At 54.7% G+C, this 17490-nt stretch overlaps 1 protein-coding gene across 1 annotated transcript; it reads right to left on the bottom strand.

Moving 5' to 3' along the window:
- Positions 1-109: 109 nt before the first annotated feature.
- SNX1 (sorting nexin 1) lies at positions 110-16030 on the bottom strand (the record flags this gene model as incomplete). The annotated part of the gene is made up of 15 exons (XM_082004884.1): positions 110-522; positions 807-878; positions 1312-1392; positions 1788-1931; positions 3341-3546; positions 3965-4058; positions 4204-4317; positions 5185-5260; positions 6027-6105; positions 6644-6785; positions 7807-7850; positions 9069-9135; positions 10405-10541; positions 11458-11560; positions 15872-16030. The coding sequence occupies 15 exons, from the start codon at positions 16028-16030 to the stop codon at positions 472-474; spliced, it is 1569 nt and encodes a 522-aa protein (XP_081861010.1). The 3' UTR covers positions 110-471.
- Positions 16031-17490: the final 1460 nt, after the last annotated feature.

Here is a 17490-nt window from a genome sequence, read left to right as displayed (position 1 = left end):
CCAAGGTCACCCTCCTCCCCGCCACACCAGGGCCCCCCGGACCTGCTGCCTCCCGCAGGGGCAGCGGGATGCGGCCGTTACCCCTCCGCGCCCCAGCCCACAAGGAGACAGAGCCTGTTTGCCCTGATAGAAGTTTTATTACAGAATTTTAATGGCACTGCAGGAGTAAGATAGTCAGTAGAGCCCTAAAACCCAGCCTGAAAAATATACATTTTACATATATTGTTAACCCCCTGCTGCAGGTCTGGTCTTAAAGGAGGAAACTAGTTTCTCTTCAGTAAGAAAATATATGTTGCTAAATGAAAAATATACAGTTAGAAGAGTTACTGGCTTGCAAGCTGCTTTTCTGGGGTTAAACCTCTACCAGCTCCAGAGTGTTTAACTAGGGTTCGTTCACATGTAAAAGAAGAGGTATAGTGTATAAAAAAAAAAAAAGGCAAAGTTCAGGTACGCTTCGTTTGCTCGGTCCAATTAAGAAATGGCCTTGGCTTCGGGTAAGAATGCTTCCCAGTACTTCACCAGCTGCGGAGAGGAGAGAGGGAGAGTCAGGAGCACAGTTCAAGCCCAGAGGGAGTCAAGAAGCATTTTGGGAGGGCAGAAGCCCCTCCACAGGGCACATAGCCAGCACCTCCCCCCCCCAAAAAAGCATCAAGGGGGATGCAAGGCTTATATTTTGCCCTGCTACAAGCCCATGGGGGTCGATCCCTCCCCACATCTGGGGAGCAGGACGCACCCACGGTGGGGGTTCATGCTCACGCTGCTGAGCTTTGAGAGGTGAAACCGCGGCAGGGGCTGGGGCTACTCACCTGTTGCTGAGAGTTTAGTAATGTCTCCAGGTATTTAGTGACATGGTTCCTGAAGTCCTTGGATTTCTCTTTCTGCAAGAGATGAGCGTGGGAATGAGCGCAAGGATGAACGAACCACCAAAACTCTCTGGCTTTTGTGGCGGGGTCAGGGTGGGGAGGAAAAACCACCAGGATGTTCCTGTTCCTCCTGAGATGCCGAGGATTATGCTCACCTCCAGCCACAGGCTGATGGCTCAGAGGATCTTTGCCCACCTCACCTTCATTTTAGCGGACACGCTTCTCTGCGTGGGGAAGCCCCCTCTTAGCCAAGGGACATCAGCTCTGCCCACAGCAGTGATGCCCCAGCTCACACATGTCCGGATTTATAAATATTGCCAACCGCTGTACTGGGAGCATAGTCAGGAGCCAAAGTGGCCCTTGGCTAGCCCAGGCTGGTGTTCCCAGCCAAGGCACATCAAGACCAACCAGCTGGAGGGCTGCACACCAAGGGCTGGGCCAAACGTACCTCAAACCGTATCACTTCCTTGCGGATGACGGCAGAAATCCGTTCAAAATCTCTTTCGTACTGTGTCACGCGAGACTCCCACTGCAGAGAGAGGAAGCGTGCTGTCTCCAGGGGAGGGGATGCGAAGCAGCTCTCGCTCCCGTCTCCAAGCGGTTTTGTAGCCACAACCGTTCACATAAGAGGCGCTGCCGCAGCAAAGCCCGGCATTTCTGGTCCTCGCTGCCACGGCAAGCCGCAGCCCCCGCTTGCTGCGAGCTCAGCAGGGAAGCCACAGCGGGTGGGATGGCGAGCAGCCCCTCCTGCAGCTTCTGCGGCTTCCTGCAAGGCTTGCTCATCCCTTGGTGCAAGCCTGGCAATAGGCACCTGTCCCTTCAGCTCAGAAGGTCCCCTTCCCAAAAGGGTCCCCTCTCACAGCTCAGCGGCAGAGCACTGAGGGAAGGGGCTGAGCAGAGACCCCGGCGCTCCACGTTCCCTACCTCCGAGATCTCCTCCTTGGCCTGCTGCAGTTTGTCGGGTTTGTTGGCCCAGAGCAGCCTGGCCTCCATCTCCCTCTTCTTCTGCAGCATGGTCTGGGCGTCCTGCCACCGCTGCCAGGTCTTCATGCGCTGGTCAAAGGCACCCTGGAAGGGGGGAGCAGAGGTTGAGCTCTGCTCTGCCACCACACCAGGAGCAGCGGGCAGCTGCAAGGAGCTCTGCTGACAGCGACAACCATGCCCTTGACAAGGGGGACATCAGCTGCTTCACCTGTCAGGTCCTGAACTCACCTAAGTGTAACCAAAGCTGAGCCAGAACATGGACTGCTCTACCAGGGAAGGAGCCCAGGTGCAACACTGACCAGCTCCTGCTTCAGGAGCAGCTTTGGGGCCTCCCACCTTCTCCAGGCTTTGGCAGGAAAGAGTCACTGGAAGAGCCCCAGCTATGTGCGCAGTTCAGCGCAAGCCTGAGGCCACCGAGGGGAGCGGCAGCATCCCAAGCACGATGTCTAGCCTGTCCCCAAGCTCTGCTGCCTGCCCGTTTCGGTCCTGCCATCGAGAGTGGCCAGTACAAGCAGCTGCCCTCGCCTGCCCCATGCTGGACCTCCACCGTGAGCTCCTGCAGAGCTATGCGCCCGCAGCTCCTGCGGACAGCGCAGCACGCTCCTGCACCAGCTCGCAGGCACCTGCCAAGAGGCCAGATGATTTTAGCCGGCCTGCAAATCACCAGCTGAAGCAAGGAAGACCCCATTAGGCCTCTGAACAGGTCCAGCCAGGTTGTGGGGAAGAGCTAGAAAAGCAGAAAGCAGCATCTGATAGCCTGGTCAGAAGGAAAGAACAACCAAGGGATAGGTAAAGTCTGAAGCAACACTCTATCTCCTTGCCAGAACATCCCAGATAAGTCTTATTACCTCCAGCATTATCAGAGATCTCAGTCCTGCTCTGGAGCACCCACCACTCCTCCCAGTACAGACTGGCAGACCAAGGAGGCTTGTGCCTACTCACTAGGCTGCGTTCTGGCCTCTGTAGCCTCCACAAACAACTGCTCACAGACAGGACAAGTTTGGGGCAGGAACACGGGAACCTGCCAGACTCACAGCTTGCCTGGGGCTTGTTTCTTTCAGCCTCCAGCAAGGAGGCCAGTGCACCAGGCAGGCTGCCTGGACTCAAAGACTCAAGCTCTGCCTCAGCAGGTGCTTTACAGATCAGTTTGCCACAGCCAAGTCACTGTTTAGCAGCTCACAGCCTCCACAGTAGCTGCAGTCTTCACCTCTGGAAGGGCTGAGGCCACCTACGAGCCATGAACTTGCTCCACATGCCCCCTGGAGAACAGCAGCACAGCCAGGCCTCACCTACCCCACTTTTCTGATCTAACTACTCCAACACATGCAACAACTGGACAAGCAGCCCAGTGTGCCCTCTGCCTGGAGGGCTCAGAGGCATGCCATGCCCCGTGCTTGCATTTAGAAGCTCATCTGCCTCCTGGCACACCTAAGCCTAAGACCGGTGCTAGAACCAGCAGCATAGTCTAGAGCTTGGCCCAAGGGAGTGCTTACCCTTACAACTGAGAGGAGGCGGATGTAGTCTCCCAGGAGCTCAGCCAGGAGGAAGAAGTCACTGTTAGCCTGTTCCTGGTGCAGCTGTTCAATCTTCTCTTCCACCTCAGCCAGCTGGGACAGCGCCCGGGACAGGGCCGTGTTGTCCTCCGAGCTCCCCAGCATGGCCAGACTCTTTGCAAACTGGGCTGTATTCAACGCTAGCTCTAGTGAACGGAATAAGAGAGTCAACCGACGGGCCTCGCTACACCAGGTGCTCTGCAAGTAAAGCCCCAGCCTAGAGTTCAGCCCAAGGAGACATCAGCTGAAGAGCCAGCGCTCTCCCGGTCACAGCCGGCAGCTTCTGCGGCGCGGCGGGAGGAGAGTTAGGCAGCTCCAGCCAGGGAGGAGAAGGGAAGCAGCAGAGTGGGAGGACAGGCACAGCTTTGCAGAAGTCAGCCAAAACATGCAGAGGAAGAAAAACATCCCTGCTCCCCGCTAGAGGACAGCTCGGGATTAGTAATAAGATGAGCTCTGAGCTCTGCTCAGGTTTGCACCTGCACACTGGTGGCCTCCAGTCAGGCACCGCACAAGGCTTAACCCTTACGGGCCAAGCTACAGAGCAAGTGGTACCAAGCTTGTTACCTTTCCTGTGGTTCACTAGCGTTTCGACGACAGCATGCAACTTCCGCAGCCGCTGGTCCTCGCACTCCACCTCCTGCAGCTTCTCCTCAAACCACTGAAATGGGTAAAGGCAGAGCTGATTCCCACAGCCGGCATCGCCACAGGGCTCTCCTTGTATCTCGCACCCAAAGCTTGAGCTGGGGAGAGCACACAGCTCCGGAGCAAGGATGAGGACAGCCCAGAGGCGTCCAAATACTTACTATGTCCGATTCATTCATCTTGATGGTCATTTTACTGACAGCATCCGTAGCTTTGTTGAACATCTTCAGTATTCCTGCTCCGCTCAGGGTCTGGGTGCCCACTGCTCTTGGTAGCTATAAAGAAAGGAAAAAAAAAAGCCTGCTTTGCCAGGAGATAAAAAGCAGATTGGTGAGTAGCCACCAGAGTAGCATCATTCTCCCTTGCATGATGGGAGAACCAGCCATGCTACTTGAATCCCTGAACTGAGGGTTGCCCAACCTGCCACAGGTCATGCAGGCATACAGAAGTGCTTTGGAGCATCTCTCCAAGAGCAGTTTACTCCAGTGTCCCCCAGCAGTGCAGAGCAGTGCGTCTTTGATGCTGGGAAACACTCTTCACCAGCCACAATTATTTTCCAGACTGCTGCTGAGTGGATGCAACTCTAAATGAGGTGTTTCCACGATGTCTGCTCCTACACCAGAGCCCTCCAGCACAGCCGTAGCACTGGAGTCACGCAGGCTAGGGTCTCCCCAAGGCTCAGCCTCTTTAAGACTCGGACTTCTTCAAGTCAGGTGCACATCTGGACACGGTCATGCTCTCCTCAGAGGAGCGGGGACCACATCAGCCACATGGTTCAGTACAGAGCCAGCACTCCCTTAACATCCGAGCATCAGGCCAAGCCAGCACGGGACCACCCCCCTCACCTCCCACCAGCAGGAAGCACTCCTGGCACGGATTTCCAAGAAAGAAGACTACCCGTGCTCTCAACGTGCGCCCCCGCCATGACGCAAGCAAGCCAAGGCCAGAGCTCGTGACGAGCGTACAGCGCTTAGACAAGCACTGACGCACGGGAGAGAGTCCTGCTCTTGTCATCATCAGTTAAGAGCTCTTACAGGGTTCTGCTGCTTCTCACTGAGCTTTGAAGTGTGACGTCTCATTAACTGTTGTGTACTGTTTCTTTCTGTACTTCCAAGGTAGCTACGTTACTCCACACTACTGACCTCCTCCTTTTCCAAGAACTCCCTGACGTCTGGGTCCTGCAGCATTGTTGGATGGCTGACCACTCTTCGTAGGTACCTGCGGAGAGGAACGTGCCAAGAGTTACTTCGGTTGTAGCAAACCTGGCTCTGAGCCACCACAGTGAGCTGCAGCGTGCGCAGGTCAGCTGCGACGCGCTTGTCATTTACTCTGAAATGGCAGTTCGGTAGCTGGAAGTCGGGCCCAACAGGCTGTTCTCGTCACCCACCAAGAGTCCTACCTCCCTGTGGACTCTAGTGAGACCAGCCTGCAAGACCAGACCTGCCAGGCCTTTGATTAATGCTTGCTATGGCAAGAAAGTTACTTCATATGCCAAGAGATCAAGATCCAGCCTTACAGCTGTAGCAATGACACTTTTAACAGCTCTTTCAGAGGCTGAAGCTGGAGGGGAACAGCATCCCGGTGCTAACCGGAACAGTCAACATGGGTGGCAGAGCAAAGGCCACCTGTGGCTGTGTAGTTAGGGTAAAAGATAAAGATCCAGTTCTTTCTTACCAGATCTGCACTGCGTGTACCATTACTTATCATCCATACTTCTGGGCTCTTGAGACAGCTCAGTTTTCTCCCTGGCCTTGTCAGTGGAGTTTGGCCAGATTTGGACCAAACACCAGCAGTGGCTTTCAAAGTTTTACGCAGTAAAACTCTGCAACTCTTTGCAGTTGCAACTCTTTGGTGGCCTCCAGGTTTACTGCAAACCTAGAAGCAGACGGCTTTTCTCATGCAGGGAGGAGAGTGCAGCCAGTCTGACCTTTCAGAGGTCCCTTCCTTGGTTCAGACACGAGGGGATAGGTGTTGGGGTCTGTACCTCTCTAGAGCAGCCCGTCTTTTTTCTAGGAACTCTGCAGAGGAGGAGTCTTCTTTCCCAACTTTCACTTTGGTCATTCCTAGCACAGAGGGAAGACGCAATTAGTGAGCAGCTTCAAACTCAGCACACAAGGTAGTGTGGTTTATTACAAAGTACAGACTAGCAGGGTGAGAGTAGAGGAGAGGCATTTTACAACCGGAATTAGACCTTGCATCAGCAAGAGCTACTTGGAAAATTAAAATCTGCCAATACCTAGCATCTAGCAGAAGTTGACATCCAGAAAAGAGGCAGAGCAATGCCAAGGAAGACTGGAAGGGTTACAGGTCTGGATTCATGTGAACAGCAATTCAGTGACAGCACAGAGGATAAGGTTTTACTCAACATCAAGCAGATGTGGAGGCATCTGCAAACTCAAACAAGGCTTCAAGCCTGGAGCTCCAAGTATGGAACCAGAGTTCTCTCTGTGCCACAGAACCCAGATTATTTTCCACATCTGCTTCCCATGGCTGCTCTGCAGCTTCCCTCTCAGCTTTGAGACTGCAGGTGGGCTTGTCCTTCGGGCACAAAGCTCGCCATCAGAAGGACCAGCTCTATCGCCCTGCACCTCCACCACTCACCTATGAGGCTCTTCTCGGGCGGTGGAGGAACGATGAACCCATTTTGGGCATGCTTCTCCGACAACTTCTCATAGAGACCCAGAAAGTCACTGAACCTCCTTTTCACTGAAAACTGCTTGCTCCTGAACATTGGCATGCTCGTCTGGGGGAAGAGACAGACTCAGATCAGACTCACCCAGGGAAGCTTGTCCCTGCACGTACAGCCTTGCTAGCTCTATCTGCTGTCACTTCTGGGGATGAAGCAGGACAGCTTGAGCTCTGCAAGATATGAGGAATGAATAGAGCAAGCTTCAGCCTAGGTTTTCAGCAACTTACCTCCCAATAGTTCTCCTTGGACCGAGCAGCCACTAAATAACAGAGCAGCTGTTGCCACAGCCGCAGGCAACATCGCCTAATCCCATCATCCCTGCTCCCCACAGGAACAGGGACTGCTGTCAGGTCAGACTTTATCACCTTAAGACTACAGGGGCCACCAGTGGCTTTTGACTGTGTTTGCAGAGCAGGATTGGAGGCTAACAAGTCCCCCAGTCCCCTTCACACACCATCAGCTTCAGACCACAGGACGCCTGTAGCCCAGCAGCTGCTGTACAGACAGCTAGAACAACTTCTTTGCAGAGCTTGGAGCAGCACCCCAAAGCTCCAAGCAGGGCAGCAGCTGCAGCAGGCTTGATTTCTTGCGACTAGCCCAAGGAGAGCAGGTCCTGACATGAAACTAGTTGCTGCAGCAGCTCTTCAGCAAGAGCTGAGCTCAGGTCAGCTTAATCTGATGCGACCATCAGCACAGAACCATTAGCAACATCCCCCGCGTCTGGAGCTCTCCCTAACAGATGTCACTCCTGCTGCTCACTCCAACGCTGAGCACCAGTTATCAGCCAGGTCTGTAAAGAGGTAACTGGCTAGGGGGAAAGAAAAAAAAAAAAAAAAAAGAAAAAACCCCCCACAAACCAGCCACCTTTCGAACAGGTTCAAGATCTATTTCTCAGCTAGGCTCATCCTTTGATCTGTAGGAGTAGATTACAACTCCTGAATCCACATAACAAGGCATTCAGACCTCCTGTCTATTTAGGTCACCGTTGGCTTGGCTAAGAAAGGACAGTCCAGCTGTCTTGCAAGAGTGGAAAAACAACAGCAGCCCATCTCGGGTGCGACGAATTAAGACATACCTGTGTTGACACTTTGTAGGCTACGTACGCGTTCATGCCATCCCCTACGGAAAACAGGAACAAGGCATTAGCACCACAAGATCAGCACTTTCCACTGTCACCTGAACGCAAAGCACAAGGCTCCTGCAATCCTCTGCCCTCTCCCTACTTCAGTGGTGCCGACCTTTGATCTGACGGAGCCCCAGATCTTTGCACAGAACCTTCGCAGGCAGCATCTCGCTGCAGGACCCTGGCTGCCTGCCCACTAGGCATTTCCCCGACCTGACTGCTTAGCCCTCTTTTTACTTCCCAAGGCAGCCAACACCGACAATCAGGCGCTTGTTGCGCCGACAGCGCTTGGGCTGACTCCACGCATCTGCTCGGCACGCAACAATTCGGCGGCTGTGCAGCACATGAAGCAGTCTATTCAGAGGATGCAAGTCAGACGGCCCCTGGCTGCATGTGGTTGGATTCTGAAACATCACAGGCAGTTTTCTTCAGCTAACACAGAAATCCCCTTGTTTGGCAAAGGGAGGGTTTACCTGGTAGTTCAACCGAAGGGCATCCTCAGAGGTCTGATGCTACCCCTAATACACCTCCGATTTACAAGTCAGTGGCACCCCCCATCTCCAGAGATCGCAAGCCACGGAATGAAAACAAGCTACCATGCGTGCAGCTGCTCCGCTGGCTGGGATCAGATGTTACCTTGCGTCCTCTGCACCCCAGGGATCACCACGTAGCTGGCCATGTTTCTCTGACCCCCACTTTCAAGAGAGAGAAACCCTCTTGCTTCTCAGTTTGAAGCCAGAGCTGCTTCCGCGGCAAGCACAGCTGCCAGGGAAGGTGCCAGAGCATGAAGTAATACACTTCATTTTAGGTTAAGGCAGTTTTGCCTCCTCCTTGCCAGCTGCACGCAGGACACTGCTGCCTGGAGGTCAAGTCAAGTTGGTCACCACAGTTTCAGACACCAAGTTCTACTACTGCAAGCATCGCATTTCACCCTCCCCAAAAACCTGCTCCTGCCTTTGAGGTCCCTGGCTTTACAGAATCTGCTTCTGCCTTGCTCATTTGTGACCTAGGCATTTTCCTTTGTATAGCTCCATTTCTTCTGGATGTTGGAAGAAGTCTTGGAGAAGTTACTCCAGGATCAAGTTTGTGCTTGCAGAGATAGCTCAAAAGCTGGAGCTGGGGCACACGGATACGACAGCTGCATTCAGTCCTACTGCCAAGCTGAGCTCCTCTAACTGTGCTTCACCACGCAGCGAGACACGACGTTAACTCACCAACTTTCTCTGGGTCACTCACTCCGACAGTCAGCTCGAATTTGTCCTCCTGTTCTTCCTCTTCCAGCTGTTTGGAGTAAGCACATGAGGACAGCAAGTTAAGACTAGAAATCCAGGCTTCAATCCCCCCCAAACCATGAAGTCCTGTACATCACAGTGAGCTTGTCACACAGCCAAGGCATCTTTGGCACTTCAGTCTGGCCAAGGCCATCCTATAAAACCCTCAAGCTTCTCACTTGCGTCCAGGGTACACATTCCAAGGATCCCAAACTGGATTTGTCTTTACTACACCGCTATCTGCACAAGCTGATGTACAAACTGCTGAGCCCCAAGGCAAAAAACTCTGTGCAAGATAGTTCCCTTTGGGCTCTTACATCATGAGTTCAGTTCTCATCCGAAAAATACTGAACCTACGCAGAAGGCAAGTTGTACGGTGTAGGCACACAGGGATGGAAAGCTAGGATCGCAACAGGCAGACCCAGTCTGGACAGCGCTTTTCATCGTACCCTGCTTTGCTAAGGGCCAGTGGGCAGCTATGCCAGCAGTACTGCCTCTGACAGACCACGGCGGCTTCAGGCTTGCTTAGCAAGCATTGCATTCCTCGTTAGTGGAATGGTGTCAAACAACTGGGTGAAGCGCAACTGAGACTGGCCTCAAATGGCCTTTGGTCTGTGAACGTGAAGGTGACAGCTTATCAGTTCGCTGATCAGCTCAGCGTCCTCGCCTAGCTCTGCGTTGCTCCTTCACTTAAGCCAGTCTAAAGCCAACCTGAGACACTACTCCTGATGGCACTGCAGAGTCCGTCTTCGTGAGCTCAGGGCAGAAAAGGAGCACTTGCCTTGTCTGCAAAATAGTTTCAGTCTCTCTACAGAAGAAACCCCAGATTTAGGCTAAGTACCACCTGATTAACTGGGCTTGGCAACCAGACAAGTTCCACACAAGCACCCTGTGCTCTCATGTCACCCGGGAGACTGTTTGTTTTAAAAACACAGACAAGGGCAGCAACACCACTTGCCCCATCTGCAGCAATACAGTGTGCCGGAGCGCCGAGCCAGAGCTCGGGTCCTCGGGACCAGATCAGCCCCTTGCTATTTCAGCTTTGGAAGCAGCCTGCACCACCACACGAGCAAGAATGCCGTCAGGCTGACCTGAGCCCCACTTCAGTGGTATGAGTCCCAGACTGATGGCCTGAGATACAAGCCAAGGCATCCAATATGGCAAATGATGCAATTAATTTAATTAAGATGCATATTTACAACTAAGTAAGCAGACAGGTTCCTGCCAATTACAGTCTGAAGCAAGCAGGGCAAGTTGGAAAGCTCAGAGCAATTCTCACCTCCTCATAGCTCTTTGGAGGGTTTCTAGAAGAAGAGCTTGCAGCTACTTCTAATGAGGGGGTAGGATTGGATGCTTTGGCCAGTTCCTTCTTCTGGTTGTTTTGCGTGCTGTCTAGCGACAACTCTACAGTGGCATCTGTCAAGATAAGTTCACAAAGGTCAGCCTCTCTACTTTTGGTTTCTGGAAAGGTAATTTCAATATTGTCCGAGAGGTTCATGGGATCTAGTGAATAACAATAGTCTTCATTAGCAAAAAAAAAAAACAAACCATAGGGAGGACACCTGGAAGCATTGGGAAGAGCATGACTTAACGCATCGTCACTGCAGTAAGAGCTTGTGATCAATCCTGCTGGAGAACGTTAACTTAATCCAATGAACGTTTTACAGGCATCACCTCCTTGCTGCATGCTAGAGGAGTTGCACACTAGAACAGCTAAAGCCAAGCTGGATTTTTACACGGCACATAAGCCAGTCTGGAAGGTAGGCTCCTTCTCAGTACACTTCTCCACCCAGAGGAAGTGAAACACCCATCTGTTAGCAGGTGCCTCCAGAATTGACTCTCAGATGCCTCTGCCAGAGGAGTCCCACCATGCCAGGGCTGGGGAAGGCCTGACCCTCCTCATTTTCCCCTGCTGAGGGGCATTACGTTTCCAGTTCCATGGGAACAGCCACATTTCTACTAAAGAAGCTTTCCGCCTGCATGGAGGGAGGAGAAGGTAGGGAACAAAAGTTTTTTAATTCTGAGAAGACACTCACCACCTTACAGTTTAAGCCAACAAAACTAAAGCAAACCCCATTTTAAGCCTCTTCATCTTCCAAACAGTTAATCCTGCCACATGATTATGCTAGAGACCTGGAGGAGGCTACTCCAACCTTCCCAAAACCACCAGCAGGTCTTACCGCTTCCAGAGTGGACTGGAACACGAGTTTGAGATAAGGACCTGCGATGGTCTAGAAATACCCACGACCTGCACATCATGCTTAAAAAGGCAGATCACTCCAGGCTTAGCATTCAGAAAGCCCCAGCAAACACCCAGTAGATACAGACTTGCCTGCAAATAAGTCCTGATCATCTTGGTCTACGCGAACCCCATTCTCTTTGGAGGTGTTGGTGACAGGGAGAAAAGATTCCCTTTTCAGTGCCGTGGGCTTGCTCTGTAAGAGAGTTAAAAGCACATAAGAGGGTATTTACACTGAGGAATGGAGGCTGGAGGACCAAACAAATCATCTTCCTAGCCACTGCCATGCAGGGTCACTACTACGAGTCTCATGTGAGCACAGTGGCCGGAGGACATCACAGACCGCTTCCCTTCCACCCAACCTCAAGTCCTGCTGCCTCTGCCAGCAAGGCTGTACTGTGGCATCCGAGTTGTTAAGGACACCGAGTGCCACGTGAAACTTCAGAGCCAGTTTCGACCCTGATTTTTAGCAGGTCACTGGGACATGCCAGCTCACAGGCCAAGCGCCTCAGCCCCGGTTCTTCTGCTACAGGCGTCGGGAGCAATAGGAGATGCCTTGGGAAAGCCAAGTTGCTGCAGCTGTGGCAGAGACACACGGTGATTTGCTTGCCTGAAGGCAAGACACCGGGGACTGCGGAAGCCTTGTCAGCAGCTTAACTCGTGCTAGCAGTTCAACTGCTACCACGAGCCGAGCTGCCCTTCCCCGGAGGGCTGGTTAGGGCCTGTGTGAAGGCAGCAGCTCACTTCCAAGAGGTGCCAGAGGAGCTCACGGGCTCCGCTGCCCCGGCACTGCTGGGAGCCGGCTTCGCGGAGCCGCACCGTTCCCCACTACAACACCCCTTGCAGCAGAGACAAAGCTGCCGCAGCTGGACGAAGGCCAGGCACGGCTCTCAGGGTTTTGCAAAGCGATGCTGGCAAACTCTTGCACACCTCGCTTTGCAACCCAAAGCTCATGCTCCCCACTTACAGCTCAGCTGGGACAAGCCAGTCCGGGGCCAGGGCTTACGCCACAGATGAAAACAGCCCCTTGAGCACAGAGCTTTGCTGGGGGACTGTCCCAACTACTGGGAACAGGCTTGGAGACAAGGTGAAAGCCCACCCATGAGCTTGCAGGCCAACCAGTCCACCACCCCAGAAGGCAGAGCTGTTTCTGCATTCCTGCTGCAGGCAAGCGCTACAGACGCTGGCATCACAAGTCATCCCTCATTTTGCAGGCAGACAAGCAAGTACAAGTTATTCCAAGCAAGAATCGGACAGCAAGCACTATTCTTTAACATCTCAGCAGAGAACAGAACAGGTCTTTGATGGCCAGTAAATGGAGCACTATTAGCAGCAACTCCGAACCGACAGGGTCCTTGGTGCTTTCTTCAGCAAGGAAACACCATCAGTTCCCACTGCTCCTGAAGGAGTAAAGCGGTGCTAACGCAGCTCCTCCTTGAGGCAGGCCCAAGTATTTGGGTAAATAAAACATCAGCGTCGTCTGATGGTGAGTCCTCCTGCATTTTAGGATGTTTTCCTGGAGGAGAAAGCTGGGACCCCTCCCAGCTTGAATCAGAACAGTTATAGGCAGGAGCTACATTTGCTAGTGATGGAGCGTGGGGAGCAGAGAGATCCATGCCAAACATCACACCCAGACCCACCCCAGGGTCCTCCAGACCGGTGCCCAAGCCAACAAGAATGCTACCACCAGAGCAACCTTCTCCAGCCAGCAGCCAAGCCAGCAAGAGGGCTGCTAACACCACAGCGACCTACGTTAGGGACATTTATAGCAGGTCTCATTCGGATCCTCTGCTTCTGCAGGAGCTCTTCAAGCTGGTAAAGAAACACCACTCCACAAGGACAAGGTAAGGTGGGCTCTGAAGTTTTCCTAATGAGTCTCCCAGTTTTCAAACGCAGAAACTATCTGCTTTTCTACTGCAACTGGGTCTCAGTTTGCTTTAAATTTAGCTTCCAAGACTATGAAAGTACCACGCCCTGTTCCTACTTCTCCATCTGCTACTACAGGAGAGCCACGGCCTCTTTTAGATCAGCCCACGACACAACACCCGTCACCTGAGGCCCGATGCACCCCAACCACCATGCATGCAGGGAGAAGCTCCTTACACCCCCCCATGCAAGCCTGATGCCTATCACAGGAACCAGACCTCGGGTCAGAAGAGCTGGCCCTTCAGGGCATCCCTAGAGAGGACTGTGGTCATGCAGGGATCCAACCTTGGTCAGATGGATGAGGTCCAGCTCTGGTTATATTTGTGTCTGACCCAAATGCTTCTTTGCTGCCTACTGCACGATGGCTAAGCGCTGCCAAGCCACCTAAACGCCGGCAGCCGGGTGGATCTGCCTTAACCAGCCCAACTCCCCTGCTTCACAGAAAGTGTTTTGCTAACACTCAAGGACAGACAGGGAGGCAAAGACACTGGGTCACGCAGAAGAACCAAGTATGAGTTATGACAGTGGCCTCAAACAACACTAAGCACCTGATAAGCTGCTTTAGCTTAACAGACTCCAGTTTCGGCGAAGGGCGGCTTTATTTGTGTGAAAGCCCATGGCAGTTGGCACTCGTCGGTTTTGGGAGGCTGTTTCTACCACAAAGGAATGAGCCACCTACTACATCTTCCAGTTCTTCAATGACGAAAGGTCCTGAGAAATTCAAGACCATCACTGTGAGCTGGTGCCAGCCAGAGGTACCAGCATCTTCCTGTGAAGAGGCCAAGGTTGCGCTTTTCCATGTTTTCAAAACGTACGACTCCACTGCTCCAGTATGCCCGCAGCAGCGTGAGTGTTTCATCCTCACAAGCACACACAAGGCAGGGTCTAGCCACAACTCCCCCAGTCTACCTTCTTCCCTGCTGCTAAGCCACCAGAAGACAGCCTGCCGCTGAGTGAGCACAGCTCAAGGACATGGCAGCACCAGGCCAGGAGCTTCATCAGAATCGGGGCAGAGACAGCTCCAGCTTTGTGCCAGTGGCAGAAGCTCAGCCAGGCCAGCTCCGTTCCCAGCAGCAGGCAAGTCTGCATGTTCGCAGCCGTGACCTCCTGCTCGAGGGAGGACAAGAGTTGTGCCCAACCCAGCTAAAACATCAGGGCTGGAAAACTGCAGACAGGAGAAAGTTCCTGGAGACCTTTCTGCCAGAGACACCAATTCCTCCTGCCCTGCTGGCAGGAGCAAGCAGGCTGGAAAAAGCCTGGGTGAGGCAGGCAGAGGCCACAGTGTCAGCCCTCACAGGGGACAACGTGACCAGTCTCAGCTTGCAGAGCTTAGGAAATCAACCCTAGTACTTGCAGCATTCAAGCAACCAGGCTGCTGAAGAAGCCGGCCTCTGCGGCCCCTCTGGCAGAGGCCCTCGCTCAGTGCAAGCAGCAAACCCAAGAACCTAGGGACAGCGGCTGGCTGGGGAAGGATTCAGCCTAGGAAAGCACCAGCCAGTGTTTTAATCCCCCTCCTGCCTGCTGGTCACTGTTTGGAGCAAACACTAGCACAGCTGGCCAAACCTGGTATGAGTTAATGCCAGCAGCCTTCAACAGCCAGGGATTCACGCACGGGAGACCATTAGACACAAGAAAAGGCACCGAAACTCTTCACCATTCACACCTCCACCTTCAGCGGGGAATTTGCACAGCATCACAGTGACCTGGTTTGCTGAACAAGTACCACCAAACCTTCCTAGACCCTCCTGCAGCCAGCTGTGCTGGTACAAGGCAAAGGAGGTCACCAAGGTGTTGGTGACCCTCCTCACCGCAAGCAGGGGCCATCAGATACCTCTTGTCACTTCACCCCCGCACAGAGGGGTTCATCCCCCAATACCAAACTAAAGTCAACAAGCACCAAGCCAGCCACGCCAGCACCCTCCGGATGTCAAGGGGACGAGAGCCGATGCTGGGGGAAGGAAGACTGGGCTTTTTCCCTGCGAAGTCTCACACGCAGCACAGCAAAAGCACCGAGCTGCGGCCGGCAGCAGGTTTCAAACCAGCGAGGCGGCCCGCTCACGAGTTACTCCGATTGATCTGGGGGGAAGTGGAGCAGCAGGCAGCTGCCCCCAGTGCCGTGCCCAAGCCACGCAGGGGCACTTCGCACCAACGGGCTCCTTTGAGACGCTCGGGTTCTGCGAGAATTGACAGGTTATAACCCCGGGGAAGCAGAGACCAGCCTGGCTCAAGCCGTTTTGCCATCCCGCAGCCAATGTGGCCGCCCGCTCCCCCGGCACCCGCTCCCTGACCCCCACGGCACCCCCCTCCACGGCCACCCAAGGTTGAGGAGCTCTCAGGGAGGGAGAAGAAGCCGGGTTCTCTGCAGGAAAAGAAAGCCCCGCGGCATCGCAACCCCCCTTTCATTCGGGGGGGGGGTGTCCCCCTTTTTTTAAACCCAACCCGGAGGACGCCACGCCCCTGCTTGCAAGCACCGGGCCGCCCCTCGGAGAAGCGCCCACCTGCAGGCCCGGCCCAGCAGCTCCCCCCTCACAGCCGCCCGGGGCCGGGCCTACCCCGGGGGCACTCCCCGCCCCGCACTCACGGTGCCGGTGAAAATGTCCTCGCCCTCCGTGTCGCTGTCAGCAGCCCCTGGCGCATCGCTGTCACCGCTGTGGGGCTCGGGGAAGGGCGGGGGGAGGCGCTCGGCGGGGGAAGGGGAGCGGGAGCGGGAGCCGGAGCCGCAGCCGCCGCCCGACGCCATGTCCGCGCTGCCGCCGCCGCTTCCGCCTGCGACAGCCGCGCCGGAAAGCGCCGCCACTGCCTTAACCAGCCGGGGCGGGGCCGCAGGGGCGGGCTCCCTTCGGATTGGACAGCGCCTCCTCCAGCCCCGCCCGCTCCCGCCAGAGGAATCCAATGAGAGCAGCCGTTCTCCTCCGCGGGTCAGCGTCTCTCCGTCCCCATGGAAACGGTCACGCGCCTGGCGGGGGGGGGGAGGAGGTCTGCCGGGATGTACCATTGCACCGGCGGAGGGGGGGCGTGCCCCCCACCGGGGGCAGTGGGCGAGCCCGGGCCTGAGGGGCCTGAGGCGGGCGGGGCGTGGGGAGGGCGGCAAGGGCGGGCGTCCCCCAGCGGCCGGCACGCCGCGTCCCCTCAGCGCCCGGCCGCCGTGCCCGTGGTCCCCTCAACGCCCCAGCTCAGACGTCCATAGTCCTCTCAACACCCCAACCGAGATGGCCATGGTCCCCTCAACTCTCCAACCACAATGGCCATGGTCCCCACAGCACTATGACTGAGATGTCCACGGTCCCCTCAACAATCCAACCGAGATGGCCATGGTCCCCTCAACTCTCCAACCGAGATGGCTGTGGTCCCCTCAACAACCGAGATGTCCATGGACCCCTCAATACCCCAACCAAGATGGCCATGGTCCACTCCACACCCCCATCAAAACAGTCATGGTCCCCTCAAAGCCCCAGCGGAGCTGATGGGGCCCAGCTGAAACCCAATGCCCCAGCTGAGAGTGCCACCAACCCTTCAGTGCCTTGACCCAGACTCCATGGTGCCTTTGATCTCCGAACCAAGATGGCCACAGTCCCCTCCATGCCCCAGCTGAGATGGTCATGGTCCCCTCAACACTTCTACCACAACAGCCACCCTCCCTGGGATACCTGAACTCTGAGGTGGCCATATTCCCCCTCAGTGCCCTGACAAAGATAGCCATGGTCCCCTCAATACCACAGCCAGGACAGCTGCCATCCCCTCCATGCCCTGACCAGTATGGGCACCTGTTTAGCTCAAGGGCTTTTGGGAGCAGCCCAGGAGAGGCAATGCTGGCATGAACCACCTTGCTCCTTCCCTCTCCCCACCTTTGATTCTTCCCCCAAACATCCCATAATAAGTTATGCAAGCTCAGAATACTCTTCGCTGTATCCCAAGGTAAATCCATACCCACCAAGACATCCCAGGATGAGTCCCATAACCTGAAGATGTCCCAGAATGAGTCCCATACCCCTGAGAAGCTTGACCCCCCCTTTGTCCAGCTGCTCACTCATGGTGATGGGTCACCACCACCCCATGGCACTGGTGACTCTTTCGGGACAGTGCCAGGAGGAGCCAGGCAGGGCAGTAGGTAAAGCAGGGCCAGGTGAGACACCCTGGACTTCCATCAGAAGATCCCAACATGGATAAACCAGATGGGGTCCCTGACCTTGCAGACAGCCC

This window comes from Phaethon aethereus (genome assembly GCF_964289735.1).
Source record: "Phaethon aethereus genome assembly, chromosome: 12".
Classification (NCBI taxonomy): domain Eukaryota; kingdom Metazoa; phylum Chordata; class Aves; order Phaethontiformes; family Phaethontidae; genus Phaethon; species Phaethon aethereus.
Note: the sequence above shows the minus strand (reverse complement) of the source record. Positions and strands in the feature narration are given on the sequence as shown.